General features: G+C 36.0%; 1 protein-coding gene across 3 annotated transcripts in view; it reads right to left on the bottom strand.

Annotated features, from left to right (window-relative positions):
• STARD9 (StAR related lipid transfer domain containing 9) overlaps positions 1–14275 on the bottom strand; it is a 135788-nt gene that overhangs the window by 46896 nt on the left and 74617 nt on the right. For all 3 annotated transcript variants that reach the window (XM_072808780.1, XM_072808781.1, XM_072808779.1), the window contains exons 8-15: positions 13088–13157; positions 11615–11687; positions 4878–4945; positions 3722–3819; positions 3132–3338; positions 2852–2949; positions 1806–1883; positions 1313–1384 (exon numbers count right to left, since the gene is read on the bottom strand). In XM_072808780.1, coding sequence (XP_072664881.1) covers positions 1313–1384; positions 1806–1883; positions 2852–2949; positions 3132–3338; positions 3722–3819; positions 4878–4945; positions 11615–11687; positions 13088–13157 — 764 coding nt within the window. The remainder of the gene's footprint in view (positions 1–1312; positions 1385–1805; positions 1884–2851; positions 2950–3131; positions 3339–3721; positions 3820–4877; positions 4946–11614; positions 11688–13087; positions 13158–14275) is intronic.

Genomic DNA, 14275 nt, shown 5'->3' with positions numbered 1-14275 from the left:
CAGATGATGAAACAGAATACTGGGAATTGGGATATGCGGTTGTCATATCTAAATCTAACCTGTCACACAATAATGCTTGACATTTCTTCCTTATAAATGTCTCCAGGAATCATCATTTAATCTAACCTCCCCAAATGTCTATCCTTACCCTCATGGGGTCACAAAATTACTCTCTCTCCTGGTTATCTCTCTGTTTCCAATCTTCCTTCCCTTCAATTCATCCTACCCACAACTTTCATATTAATTTCCCAATATATGCCTTTATTATGTCACCAATCTGGTTCAAGAAGCCATGAGTAATATTGTGAATGTCAAGTTCAAACCTTCTAAACTGGCCCTAACCTTACCTTCACTAAACTCTACCATGAGCATGTATTCTAGTCAGCTCAGTCTTCCTTATACTGTGTGCTTCCACATGGCCTCCCACACCAGTTTATCCTTCCAGTTCCATGGCTCTGCTGATATTATCCCACCCTCACCCAAAATGTCTTACCCTTTTCTTCCTATCTAACACACTCTACTGATCTTTCAAGGTCTAGTTCAAGTTCTCTATCCTCCAGCTTCAGCACTGTGATACCTGCACTGAAAATTCTAAGCCATAATGATTTCTCCCTTCCCTTCGTGGATGTATCTTGCAAGAAGTTACTATGGCCGAGTTCAAAAAAAAAGCTCTCTTCATATAACTCATATAGTTCACTACATTTAACCATTCCCTAAATGTGTTTCCAACTCAACTGCAAGCCATCTGAAAGAAGGAACTTCTTTGTATCTTTTGAAGCATCACGCTGAGCACCTATTTAGTGCTCAATGAATACATGTCAGTCAATTGATTTACTGACTGGAAAACAATTTTTATTTTCTAGGCTACACTCCCTATCCAGAGGGAGTTATCATGAACCCCTAAGAGAACAAAACAAAGAAAGCCAGTCACCAGCCCCTAGGGCAAACTCATTCCCCACTCAAAGCTCAATGAAGACAAAAACTATCTCTAGACTAAACAGAACCTGTGCCCTGACAAGGAAACAGCCCTGACTCAGGAATAATGAATGGAAGGACACCTGGGTGGCTCAGTGGTTAAGTGTTTGCCTTTGGCTCAGGGCATGATCCTGGTCCGGGGATCGAGTCCCCACTGGGCCTCCTGTGAGGAGCCTGCTTCTCTCTATGCCTGTGTCTATGCCTCTCTCTCTGTATCTTTCATGAATAAATAAAATCTAAAAACAAAAAACAAACAAAAAAAAAGGAATAATGGAAGGAGATGAGACCTACTATCAGGGTGATGTAAAGCTTAACTGTGTCCACCCAATATACCCACCTTCAATTCATTTTGGAGAACCAGTTCTTTCAGATTCTCATCCTTTTCCTCATTCAGTGGACTGAAGTTTCTCTGCACAAAAAGAAATATGTGCTTTGTGGGTCTCATCCTTACTCTTATTAAGGAAGAGAGGAGCAGATAAAAAAGACTATGATTTAAATCAGAAACAATTAGAAGCTTAAATATTGGGGTTCACACTGGTACAAAGAAGGAAAACTCAAATTTTTCTGGAGGACCCCATTCCTTGAATCCACCTACACACAAAATAAGGGCCACTTAAGCAAATATCTTTAGGACAACAAAGAAAATATAGTGAGGATGCCCACCCCATCTGAAACTACTCCGATAATCAGAATAATCCATGTCCTGTCTTTGCTCCTGCCTCTGTTCCACAAGTGTCACTTAATCAAAAACACAGAATGCAGCAGGACTCAGATTCTATGCAGAAGAAAAGGAGGTTTGGGGTACAGAAAAGTTCTGATTGCCTGAATACCAGTTCGAAGTTCAGCAGCATGGCTTTTAGTCTTCTAATCTCCTCCCTGAGTTCTCTGATCAATTTTACATTTGCATCCTGAAACATAAAGAACTTGGTTTCACAAAGACTGATACGAGGCTTCAACCAGCTCTAAGATGCTATAGAGAATTAGTTTGGAAAAAGTGGTTTACCACTTTGGAGTAACTTGAGGCAGTCTTCTCAAAGTAAGGTCCCAGAATCACATCAACTTCACTTAAAAACTTGTTAGAAATGCAAATTCTGCTCTCCCACCCTCTCAATACCTACCAAATCAGAAACTCTTGAGGGCTGGGGCTCAGCTGTGGTTTAATCAACCCTCCAAGTGGTGATTCTGATATACACTTAAGTATGAGAATTGCTGCACTTGAGCAGGAGGTTGACAGGTAACGCAAGTGCCAGTGCAAGTGTAGGTAGTAGATGCCGATCTTCCTGTAATAAAACTAAATTTATACCTACCTAAATACACTGCCTTTTAATTTTAAAACAGTCCACAGACAGGCTATATAGGCTGGCCACCAGTTTGCGATCCCTGCCCTGAAACTTTTCATTGCAAAGCAGATAAGGAATTTTTAAAATTTTCTTATTACTCAACTTTTCAAAACTAATAAATTCTTTTTTTTAAACTAATAAATTCCTTATATGCTTCTTGCAGCCCAAAACAGAGAAGTTGTTGCAGTTTGCACAGAAGAGAAATAAAATACAAGCATACGTCAATATAAATTCAAAACAAAAGCCGAGAACACAGAGACTTTTAAATAATCTTCCTTAGGGTGGCAGTGGTATACCACCGATCTTAAAAGGGATGTTCTCAGAGAAATATCTAAAATAAATTATTCAAAAAGGCAACGAATGAAGTCAGTAGAGATATGAGAGAAGGGTATGACACCAAAAGAAAGAATTTCACTCTATTTTCATTTGGAGAAGTCATGCAAGTAGGGGTGAGGGTGAAGAGAAAGAGATCAATGAAAGAATAAAAGAACTTAGTGTAAACAATACCAGACCAAGACTCCAAGTGAAAGTCTCACCTCATTTACCCGTGGCTTGTTGATGATGTGTTTGGCATTGGATGCATATCTTAGTGTGCTCATGGTCTCACTGTAGCTAGTGTGTGCAGGAGACACAGCTGAGGTAGAAGGAGAAAGTTAAAAACCATGCCAGCCCTTCCGACCCAGCCTGTAACCACTTGCCTTTATTGCTATTGTCCATGCTGTATTATGACACCCTTAATGAAATGGGTGGCCATGGCCCTTTCTCTGAGGTAGAATACCAGTCCTAACACAGAACCTGCTCCAGCCTCCCACTCACTGGCAACCATGATTGTTTTGGAGTTGCCTCCAAGACTGTCCTTCAGCAGCCAGGTCAACACGGAGTCCCGGTATGGGATGTAAGACTGCCTCCGGGAAGGCCCTGCTCCACTGCTGGTCCCTGAAGGAGAGCTAGGGATCCCACTGTCACCATCACTGGCTGCACTGTTGAGGCTTTGGCAGCTGCTGAATGCTTGAGAATTCTGGGCTTTAAAGACAACAAAATAATAAAAGTGTAAGAAGAAAGGAATTATGAAACACATGCATTAAAACAATGGTTGGGGAACATAAATGTAAATATCACACTTTGTAATCCTTCTCTGCATGATAGGATGCCAGTTTGAATCCTGACTTTGATTTTGGACTCAAGACAGACTATGTGAGCCACATGATTTTTCAGTCTCCCTTCTTGAAATGAGATGGGATGGGATAATGATCACAGTGTCCTCAACTGCAGACAAGTATCAATTTTCATGTCCTCATCAGAGGTAACTTTATAAAAAAGAACCTTGTAAATGTCTACCCTATTTCATAAAATTATTTTCCAAAGTCTCCCTCCCACTCTGATGATCCAGTCCATAAGCAAAATACCTAAGGTGGAGATAACAATTCCCAGAGTCACAAGAGACTTGTTGATATTGGCTCCTTCGGTAATCCGGTCCTTACAGTAACTGGGATCTGCTCTTTCACTAAAAAAAATCAATGAAAACAAAAATAAAAGAAAGAAGAAGACCTTGTCCTTATAATGCTGTTGAAAGACACTATTCATTATGTGGTACATTATGTAAAAAGCCCACAAGATAAATTCTTTTTAGAATTTAGTGCCAGAAAAAAGTATTATCATCTTGTAATGAACTGGCATTCCTCCACTTCTCAGGCAATAGAAATCAAATAATTCATTAATTTCATCTATTTATGGCCTTATGGTATCTGTCGATGTCTTGAATTCCTTTTTTAAGTCAATGGGAAATATTGAAAAGTCACACTTCCAAATGCCTGATAATAGTTTCTCCCAGACAGTATTGCATTTTTCCCCTCAAAATGCCAGAGTTGCAGCTGACAGAAACAACACTTAATTTTAAGGGAATGACGTACCATATTAATAATTTAGCAGTTTTAAAATAAGAAAATTTGCTTTATCTCACCTCACACTTTTTTTGCAACATTATCCCCAAGACTTTCTTTCTGAATATACATGTGACTATAATTCATGCTTTCTTCTAATACTTAGAAGATCATATCTTGTCCTCCATGCCACAGTATTTTTCAAAACTTTCTTCCCCTCTTTTCCCCCCAGTATTGCGTAGGGCTGCATAAAATCAATATTAAGACAGAGGGAAAAAAAAAGTGTACTAACCCAGTTACTTCCACTTAGAGCAGTGGTTTTTGATCTTGACTATACACTGGAATTACCTGGGCAGCTTCAAAAAGCGATGCCTGCACTATCTCTGACATCACTATAAAGTGACTTATTTGATCAGAGGTGAAACCAAGGCACTGAGAATTTTTAAAGGCCCAGGTAATTTTAATAGGCAGCTAAGATTTAGAACCCCTGACACTGAAGATTTTTTCAGCCCCTGAGAATTATAATTTCTTAACATAGCATTCAAAAATTTGTTTCTTTAATAATTTTCTCAGGCTGACTGAAATGTGAAAAAGGATGGAACAAGTTTATTCCCTGTAAAATGGGCAAGAACAAGGTCATTGTCAAGGGATTAATTTCCCTTGGCTTTGAAATCCTAATTACCTGCCTGCTAGGTCCACAAGGTTGATCTTGCTAGCAATTTCAGATGGGAGGTTGTTCTCCAGGACTGCCTAAGGTAGAAAACACATTTAAAGCTTGTCATTTGAACAGCATGATTTTTTCCCTTTAGACATCCTCCTAAACAAGCTGGTATTCTGGATTTTTAGCCAAATCATGCAAGAAATCTGTATTTGAATGTGCTCTGAATTAAATAAGCTCCCAAAGTCTGATAATCAGTAAGACCTGGGGTCTTACTTCATCAAAAATATGAGCAAGACTTCCACAGAGTTAAGTGGGCAATTCCCCACAAAGTCTTATGAGTACAATTTTCAGAGGTACCAGAAATTTTAGTACAATTTAGCAGGCAAATGCTCAACTCCCCTTCTAGGGGCTGACTCTCATCTGTAGAGATCCACAGCAGGCCCCTGACTGGGTTTGTCTATCCTTAACTGGAGTCATAGCCTATTAACTTGCAAGGGCAAGCACTCTATGTTTTCTATTCAGGGGCATCCAGCCCTCAGGAGCAAAACTACCTTGCCTTTTTTTTAAAAAAACATTAAGGGTGGGGTTTTGTTATTTTATTTTAATGTTTAAATAAACCCCTATATGTACTGGCAACCGATTTTTCACAAACTTGCAAAGGTAATCAGTGCAGATTGTGTAATCTTTCCAACAAATAGTGATAGGACAAGTGGATATCCATATGTTAATCACCAAAATCCAGTTTTAAAACATTTCCAATAACCCCCCAAATTTTCCCAAGTCAGTATGTAATCAATCTATTCCCATCCTATGCCCAGGCAACCACTCAACTTTCTATATAAAATTTGCCTTCTCAGAATATTTTATACAAATGGAATCATACAATGTCTGGCTTCTTTCACTGTGCATAATTATTTTGAGATTCATCCATGTTGAGGCATGTATCAAGAGTTTGCTCTTTTTTATTGATGAATAGTATTCCATCATACGAATATACTGGGTTTATTTATTCATTCACCTCCTCATGGTCATTTGAGTTGTTTCTGGCTTTGAGCAATTACAAATAAAGTTGCTATGAATATTTGAGTACCAGTCTTTGTATGGACATACCATTTCTTTTCTCTTGGGAAAAATAGCTAGACATAGAATTGGATTATATGGTAGATACATGTTTAAACTGTTAAATTCTTTTCCATGGATGTACCACTCACTTTACATTCCAACTGGTAATATAGTGGATGAGAACTCCAGCTTCTACATATAAGGCCATGACTTAGCATAATCACTCTTTTGAATTTTAGCTATTTTATTTTTTTAAAGATTTTATTTATTTTTAATTCATGAGAGACACACACACACAGAGAGAGAGAGAGAGAGAGAGAGAGAGGCAGAGACACGGGCAGAGGGAGAAGCAGGCTTCATGCAGGGAACCTGACGTGGGACTCAATCCCGGGTTACCAGGATCAGGCCCTGGGCTGAAGGTGGTACTAAACCATTGAACCACCTGGGCTGCCCAAATTTTAGCTATTTTAAAAGGTGGATAGTGGTATCTTATTTGATTTTAACTTACAGTCTCTTAATGATTAATAATGTTTGCATTTTTTCAAGTGCTTAATTACCATCTGTGTATTTTCTTTAGTTAAGTGTTGGTTTAAAATTTTTTCCCACTGCTTTGAGTTGCTTTCTTACTTCTGAGTAAGACCTATATATTAGAGGTCTATATATTATCATGGATACAAATCCTTTATCAGATAGGTTTTACAAATAAATTTTCCTATCTTTTTCTTTTTATTCTCTTCATAATGTCTTTCAAAGAAAAGTTTTAAATTTTGACCAACTGCAAATTTCAGTTTGTTCTTGTTCAATTTATGCTTTTGTGCCACGTTAAAAAAAAAAAAAAAAAAAAAAAAAAAACCTTTGCCTAGTTCAATACCACAAAGGTTCCCCAAAGTTATCTCCAAGTTTAATAGTTTCAGACTTTACATTTATATCTATGATCTAGTTGGAGTTAACTTTTAGATAAAGTGCAAGGAATGGATCAAAGTTGTTTTGTTTGTGGCGGGGGTGGTGGTGGTGGTGTTTTTTGTTTTAACATACGGATATCCACTTGTCCTATCACTATTTGTTGGAAAGATTACACAATCTGCACTGATTACCTTTGCAAGTTTGTGAAAAATCGGTTGCCAGTATATATAGGGGTTTATTTTGGACTCCCTACTGTTCCATGGATCTATTTGTCTATCTTAACATTAATGTCACACTGTCTTGATTAGCCTTTTATTTTTACCCCAAAAATAACTGTATTAGGAGAAATTCCAAACATACATAACAGTAGAAAAAATAGTATAATGAATCCTCAGGTACCTGTCACCTAGCTTCAACAATAATAACTTGTAGCCAGTCTCACTTTGCTTATACCCCCACTTACTTCACCTACCCACATTATTTTAAAGCCAATTCATCACTAAAATTTCATCTGTAAATATTACAATATGCATCTCTGAAGGACAAAGACCCTTAAAAACACAATCACAATCAGTATTCCTAGGACATTATCAACAATTCCTTACAGCATCAAATATCTAGTCACTGTTTCCTACTCAGTTTAAGTTTCTTTGAATCAGAATCCAACTAAAGTCCTACATAATGAAATTAATTGAGGTGTCTTTTTTTTTTAAGGTAGATAACTTTAAATTTGAATGTGCCATCATTTATTTTTTCCAGTTTTGAGATGTAACTGACAAATACCATTGTAAGTTTAAGATCTATAACTTAATGATTTTATATATATAAAATCATTAAGTTATATATAAATATATATTAATGATTAAAATCATTAAGTTATATATATATATACACACACACACACATATATATAGCCAAAGGATTACCACAATAAGTTAACATCCACCACTTCACACAATTACAAATTTTTTGCCTTTGTGGTAACTTTAAGATCTACTCTTCCAGCAACTTTCAAATATACAATACAGCATTGTTAACTCTAGTCATCAAATAGTACTTTATATCCCCGTAACTTACTTACCTTATTAATTGCATACTTTAGCTTTACATGGTATATGGTTTACCCTGGAGAAGGGTCTATGTGCACTTAAAAAATGTATTCTGTAGATGTTAAGAGTTCTTCAAATGTCAGTTCATACTGGCTGATAATGTTCTATATTCTTCTATTTCCTTGCTAATTTCTGCCTAGTTGTTCTACCAACTACTGAAAGCAAAATACTGAAATCTTTATTATAACTGACTTGATTATTTCTCCTTTAAGTTCTGTTATTTTCCTTCTTACATTTTGGACCTCTGCTGTTGGGAGCACATACGTTTGGACCTCTGCTGTTGGGAGCACATACGTTTATAACTGTTAGATCTTTTTGATGTATGGATTCTTTATCATTATGAAATGTCCCTCTTTGTCTATAGTACATATTTGTCTTAAAAATTATTTTTTGTCTGACATTAAGATAATACTCTAATTCTTATGGTTACTATATATATGGTATATATTTTTCTATCCCTTAACTTTCAATATACTTGTATCTTTTTTTTTTTTACTTTTTTTTTTTTATTGGTGTTCAATTTACTAACATACAGAATAACACCCAGTGCCCGTCACCCATTCACTCCCACCCCCCGCCCTCCTCCCCTTCTACCACCCCTAGTTCGTTTCCCAGAGTTAGCAGTCTTTACGTTCTGTCTCCCTTTCTGATATTTCCCACACATTTCTTCTCCCTTCCCTTATTTTCCCTTTCACTATTATTTATATTCCCCAAATGAATGAGAACATATAATGTTTGTCCTTCTCCGACTGACTTACTTCACTCAGCATAATACCCTCCAGTTCCATCCACGTTGAAGCAAATGGTGGGTATTTGTCATTTCTAATAGCTGAGTAATATTCCATTGTATACATAAACCACATCTTCTTTATCCATTCATCTTTCGTTGGACACCGAGGTTCCTTCCACAGTTTGGCTATAGTGGCCATTGCTGCTAGAAACATCGGGGTGCAGGTGTCCCGGCGTTTCATTGCATTTGTATCTTTGGGGTAAATCCCCAACAGTGCAATGTATCTTTGAATCTAAGGACCATTTCTTGGAGACAGTGTAGAGCTGAGTTTTGCTTTTATCCATTCATGCAACTTAATGTAATTATTAATGCATTCAGAATTGTACCTGTTTTTCTATTTATTTTCCATATGTTTCGTGTATTTTTTTGCACCACTGTTCTTCCTTCACTGTCTTTTCTGTGTTATTTTTAGTGTACCATTTCTAATTTTTGAATTATATTTTTGAGTTACTTTCTTAGTGGTTGCTCTACAGATTACAATATGCATCACAACTCATCATGATCAATCTCAAAATAATACTAACATAATTCCTATAAACATAGAAACTTTACTCCAATACATCTTCTTTTCCTCTTCATTCCTTTGTGCTATTAGTGCCATATGTGTAACAATGTATATATATGTGATGTATGTAATATAGCACTATAATTATTCTTTTATGCGATCTTATTTTTAATAAAATTGGGATAAAACATAAGAATGTATTTATGTAGCTTTTTATATTAACCTACATATTTCCTATTCTCAGAACTTTTCACTCCTTCCTGTAGACTTAAGTTACTGATATTGCTTTCTCTCAGCCTGAAAAATTTCATTTGGTTTTCTCGTAAGATAGGCTTGCTAGCGATTAATTCTTTTTTTTTTCTTTTTTATCTGGGGACTGTTCTTATTTTATCTTCACTTTGAAAGTTAATTTTTATGCATATAGAATTCTTGGTTTATTTATTTCCTTTCAACACTCTGTCTTCTGGGGTCCAATGTTTGATGAAAAATTGGTCATTAATCATGTAATTGTTCTCTTGTACATCATAAGTCCGCTTTCTCTAGCTATATTCAAGATTTTCTTTATATTTTTCAACAATTTTACCATGAAGTATCTAAGTATGGATCTTTTTATGTTTATTTTACTTGGAGTTCTTAAAATACTTGTATCTGTACACTAATGATTTTTAACTTTTGGAATTTTTTGGCCACTATTTTTCAAATTTTTCTTATGCCTATTTTCTCTTCTCTTTCTGGGATCCCCATTACACTTATACTAACACATTTGCTGTGGTCCAACAGGTCTGTGAGGCTCTGTACATTTTTCTTTAATCTTTTTTTTTTTATTCATTCTTCTTGAAACTGGATGATTTCCATTTATCTATGTTCACATTAGCTAATTCTTCTGCCATCCTCATATCTGCTCAAGTCCCACTATTTTTTTTTGTTTCATTATTGCAAAAATCAATTCCAGGACCCCCATTTTATAAAACAATGTTTATGATTTTATAAAAATTCCCTAGAGTCACTGGCATCATATTTTCCTTTAATTCATTAAACATGGTTTCCTTCAACTCCTTGAACATACTTACATTAGTTGCTTTGAAGTCTTTATATGCTAAATCAAACATCTGGAAAACTGAGAATCAATTTCTACTGTTTTTTTTTTCCCCTCCACGACCATGGGTCATATTTTCTTATTGCCTTATGCATGTCTAATGATTTTTGGTCGAATATTAGACATTTTAGATAATATATTGTACCAACTCTGAATTCTGAATTTTTTCCTCTTGAGTAGTGGTTGTTGTTTGGTTTCTCTGGCCTAAAAATCTCGAAAATCTGCCTTCCTAGCAATACTATATTCAAAGAGGTCTCTTCATTTTTTTCCCTTTAGTCATTTTTAATTCTAAGCTTGGCCTTCTGGGGCTGCCCTCTGCAGAGCTGAGTGTTCAGCAAAAGACTGGTCAGAAGTTATAATCAAACACCTCAAGCCAATAAGATCTCTATTCTCTGTTGATGGATCTACGTGTGGGCTTGGGAATGCAATAAAAGTTCAGTTTTAGGTTTAAGTTCTGTTCAATACAAGGTATGTAAGGATCCTAATTAAGCCCACTATGGCTGCATCATTTTCCAGAACTCCCTATTAAATCCCCAAATAATCTGTCAGTTCTTTTCTTGCCTGAAAGAGACCCACAATCCCAGGCTAATGGAGTCATTAGTTTCCTTGTTAGCTTGCCACCAAGAGCACCATTCTGACAATGGTCCAAATCAAGTGAATTCTTCCAGCAGAGGTAGTAATAAAATTAATGGTTTTCACCATCTTCCTTTCCCTGATTGAACTACTTCACTGACAGAGACAGGCAGGGATGGGACTAGCCCAAGGCAATACACCACAGATTTGTACTATTCTTACCTGTAATTAAGTAGTTTTCTTGAATAAATATCTTGGTTTACTATATGTCTCTGGTCTATTTTTAGAGCAGAGAAATGGTTGTTTTGATTTTGACAGTTTTGTTCAAGTTTATAGTTGCTTTTGGGAGATAGGATTTGTTGACCTCCTCACTCCATCATAACAGAAGTAAAACCACTTTTTCATTATAATGTTTATTTTCATTTCAATCCTACTTCTTGTTTTAAATGCTCATACTAATCACACAGATATAAAAGTACTTTGAAATGTTAAAACTAAAATATAAGTTGAAGATATTTTGATTAGTCTTTATTAAACTGCCTCTACTCTTTCTGGTGTAGAGCTTAGTAGACTGTATGTAGGTCTTCCTTATATATTAGGTCACAGGAGAGGACCTATAAATGGAAAGGTATGAAGAAAGGAAAAGAAATAAGACAACAAGAAAGCAGTCAAAAGGGACTAGAAAAGTTAGAAATCTAAGCAAATAAAGGGGTAACCAACCTGTGTATAGTAGATAGTGAAGATGGCATGGGATCTGCTGCTGGCCTCATGAATATGAGTAGCTGCTGTGATTCTGTGTACATAAAGGAAAACAATTAGGATAAATATAATTTATGCATGGTGAATCCTTAAGAATCCATGGTGAACACAGAAATGTTAGTGCCAAGGTTCACAGGTGAGAATCCTAAAACATCCATATTTAATTCAGTTTAGTTAGGAGAGTGGTCCAAAAATGGCAAAAGCAGCATTCTAGGTACTGATATCTCAGAATAAAAGGGAGTGTAGCTTCATAGTAAACCACATTAGAACATTTTTTAAGCAAGAGAAGCAAAAATCAGAGTTGAAAGGGAATACAAGAGCGCCATCAACCTGGAAGAATATCCCTAAAATAGACCCATTTAAGTAGGGCAAATGGAGGTAGAGAGCTTGCTGGAGAAGTGTCAAAGAGAAAGTAAAATGTTATTAAACACTAAATATTAATCTTATAGTGTCAGAAAAGAATTTGAAATGAGATCTTGAATTATGTCAATGTCATACTTGAGCCAGTAAAATTCATAACCTTCTTTAGAAAGTCATTGCAATATTAACCCTTAAAGTCAGAAGAGTCTTCCCTTTATCTAAATCTAAGTCAATCATATTTCAGTTTAAGACCATCTCATTGCCTTCTGTTCTCAGAGGAGCTGGAGAATTGAAGAGTCAAACTCCAAAGGCAGGTCTCATGATTCAAGGATAAAAAAGTGAAGCCTGACACTTAAAGATCAAGGAACCCAGGGTACCCTGAAGACCAGGATAGTTCCATGAAACCCAAGGAGCAGAAAGTTAAATTTAAAGTTCCTCCTTCATGGTCAATTAATTTAGACTAGCCACTAATAGGGTAAAAAGACTACATCCCAGCATTTTTTCCAGATAGAAAGGCTATTCTTTCAGGCATATACTAATAACAGTCTGGGTATTTCTTAGTAACTAACAATATGGAATATTATCACAATTTACAATAGCTTATAGAAGAGTCTACAGTGCTTATTCATAGCAGATTCAAAACAGTCTTTTTTGAGTGGCCTTTACAAGTATGCAAAACTAGAAGAAAAATGGTTTTCTGAAACACTTAAAACTATATTGAATCTTATTTCTATCATGCTTACAGAGAGGACAATGCAGGCAAGAATCTTTTTTTTTTTTTTTGGTTAAAATAGCAAAAGTTGTATATTATAAGGCAAAACACAGAGAAAACTCTGGGCTTACTGCCTAATATTACCATATCAAGAACAAACTCCAGCTTCACTACTAATGAGAAATGCACAAAATCTTAGCCACTGCCCCTTATCCTGGGTACATTACTATTCTGAGAAAGGCCTCTTGATTGTAAAGATGGAAGCTACTGTGAGAAGTATAATCATATACTCCAAAGGGAGATGAGCATACAGGAAAGAAGAAGGAAACTGAAAGAAGGACAGCAACAATTAAACCTGTTACCTGTTTGCTATTCCCTCCTCCAAGAGTTGAATTACTTGCTTATAGTTGGTAACTACATGTTGAGATAAACCTATCAGATTTGTGAGGGAGGAAAAAAGAAAATAAAATTTTGGTAAAGTGTAATTTCTTCCTGTAGGTCATTAACTTTATCCTATATCATTTGATAGACAAACATGAGAAAGACTAAATTCCTTAAGATAATATATTAAATCAACAAATTCTTATTGGAAGCCTACTATGAGGCATTATGATAGACTCTGGAAACACAGGTCTCTGCCCTCACAGAGAATGTAGCCCAGAATTAATAAAGTGGTTATACTAACAACAACAAAAACAATGGTAATTCCTTACAATTTAGCTATATATGTATAAGAAAAGTTACTATATTACCTCCTTTGGCCCTCACAAAATTGCTGAGGTAAACAGATGCTACGTGCCCCAAAAGATGGCAGACTCAATTTGGCATGCAAAACATACAATACACATGTCCCTATCCAATCACAATTTACAGTCATAAATTACACTATATAACATAATATGGCCAAATGCCACCAGAGTAGAAGAGATAATAAATGCTAAGGCAGTCAGAGGAGTGGCCAGGGCAGGCTCCATGGAGGAAGTGAGACTTGAATTTAGTCACTACAGAATGAGTAGGCTTCACGTAGATGAAGAGGAGCTTAGGACACGAAAGTAAGTGTTTATGAGTGGTTACTGATCAAGTCAAAACATTCCTTCACAAATGAATCAGAGATACAGAACAAACTAACTTTGTTGGCTCATTACTGAATTACGCTAGGAATTAGCAAAGCAATTTCAACACTGAGTAGATTTCTTTATAATGAGAAATTATTGTTAAAACCACAATGAGGTAAAATGTGGCTAAAATAAAAAAACACAAGAAACAACAAATGTTGGCGAGAATGCAGCGAGAAGGGAACCCTCACATACTGTAAGCAAGAATGCAAACTAGTGCAACCACTGTGGAAGCCAAAATGGAGATTCCTCACAAAATTAAAAACAGAACTACCATATGGTCCAGTAATTCCACTATTTACCCAAAAGAATATGAAAACTCTAATTTGAAAAGATATATGCACCTCTATGTTTATAGCAGCATTATTCACAAGAGCCAAAATATGGAAGCAGCCGAGTGTCCATTGATAGATGAACAAAGAAACTGTGATACAG

Source organism: Canis lupus, chromosome 32 (genome assembly GCF_048164855.1).
Source record: "Canis lupus baileyi chromosome 32, mCanLup2.hap1, whole genome shotgun sequence".
Lineage (NCBI taxonomy): Eukaryota > Metazoa > Chordata > Mammalia > Carnivora > Canidae > Canis > Canis lupus.
Note: the sequence above shows the minus strand (reverse complement) of the source record. Positions and strands in the feature narration are given on the sequence as shown.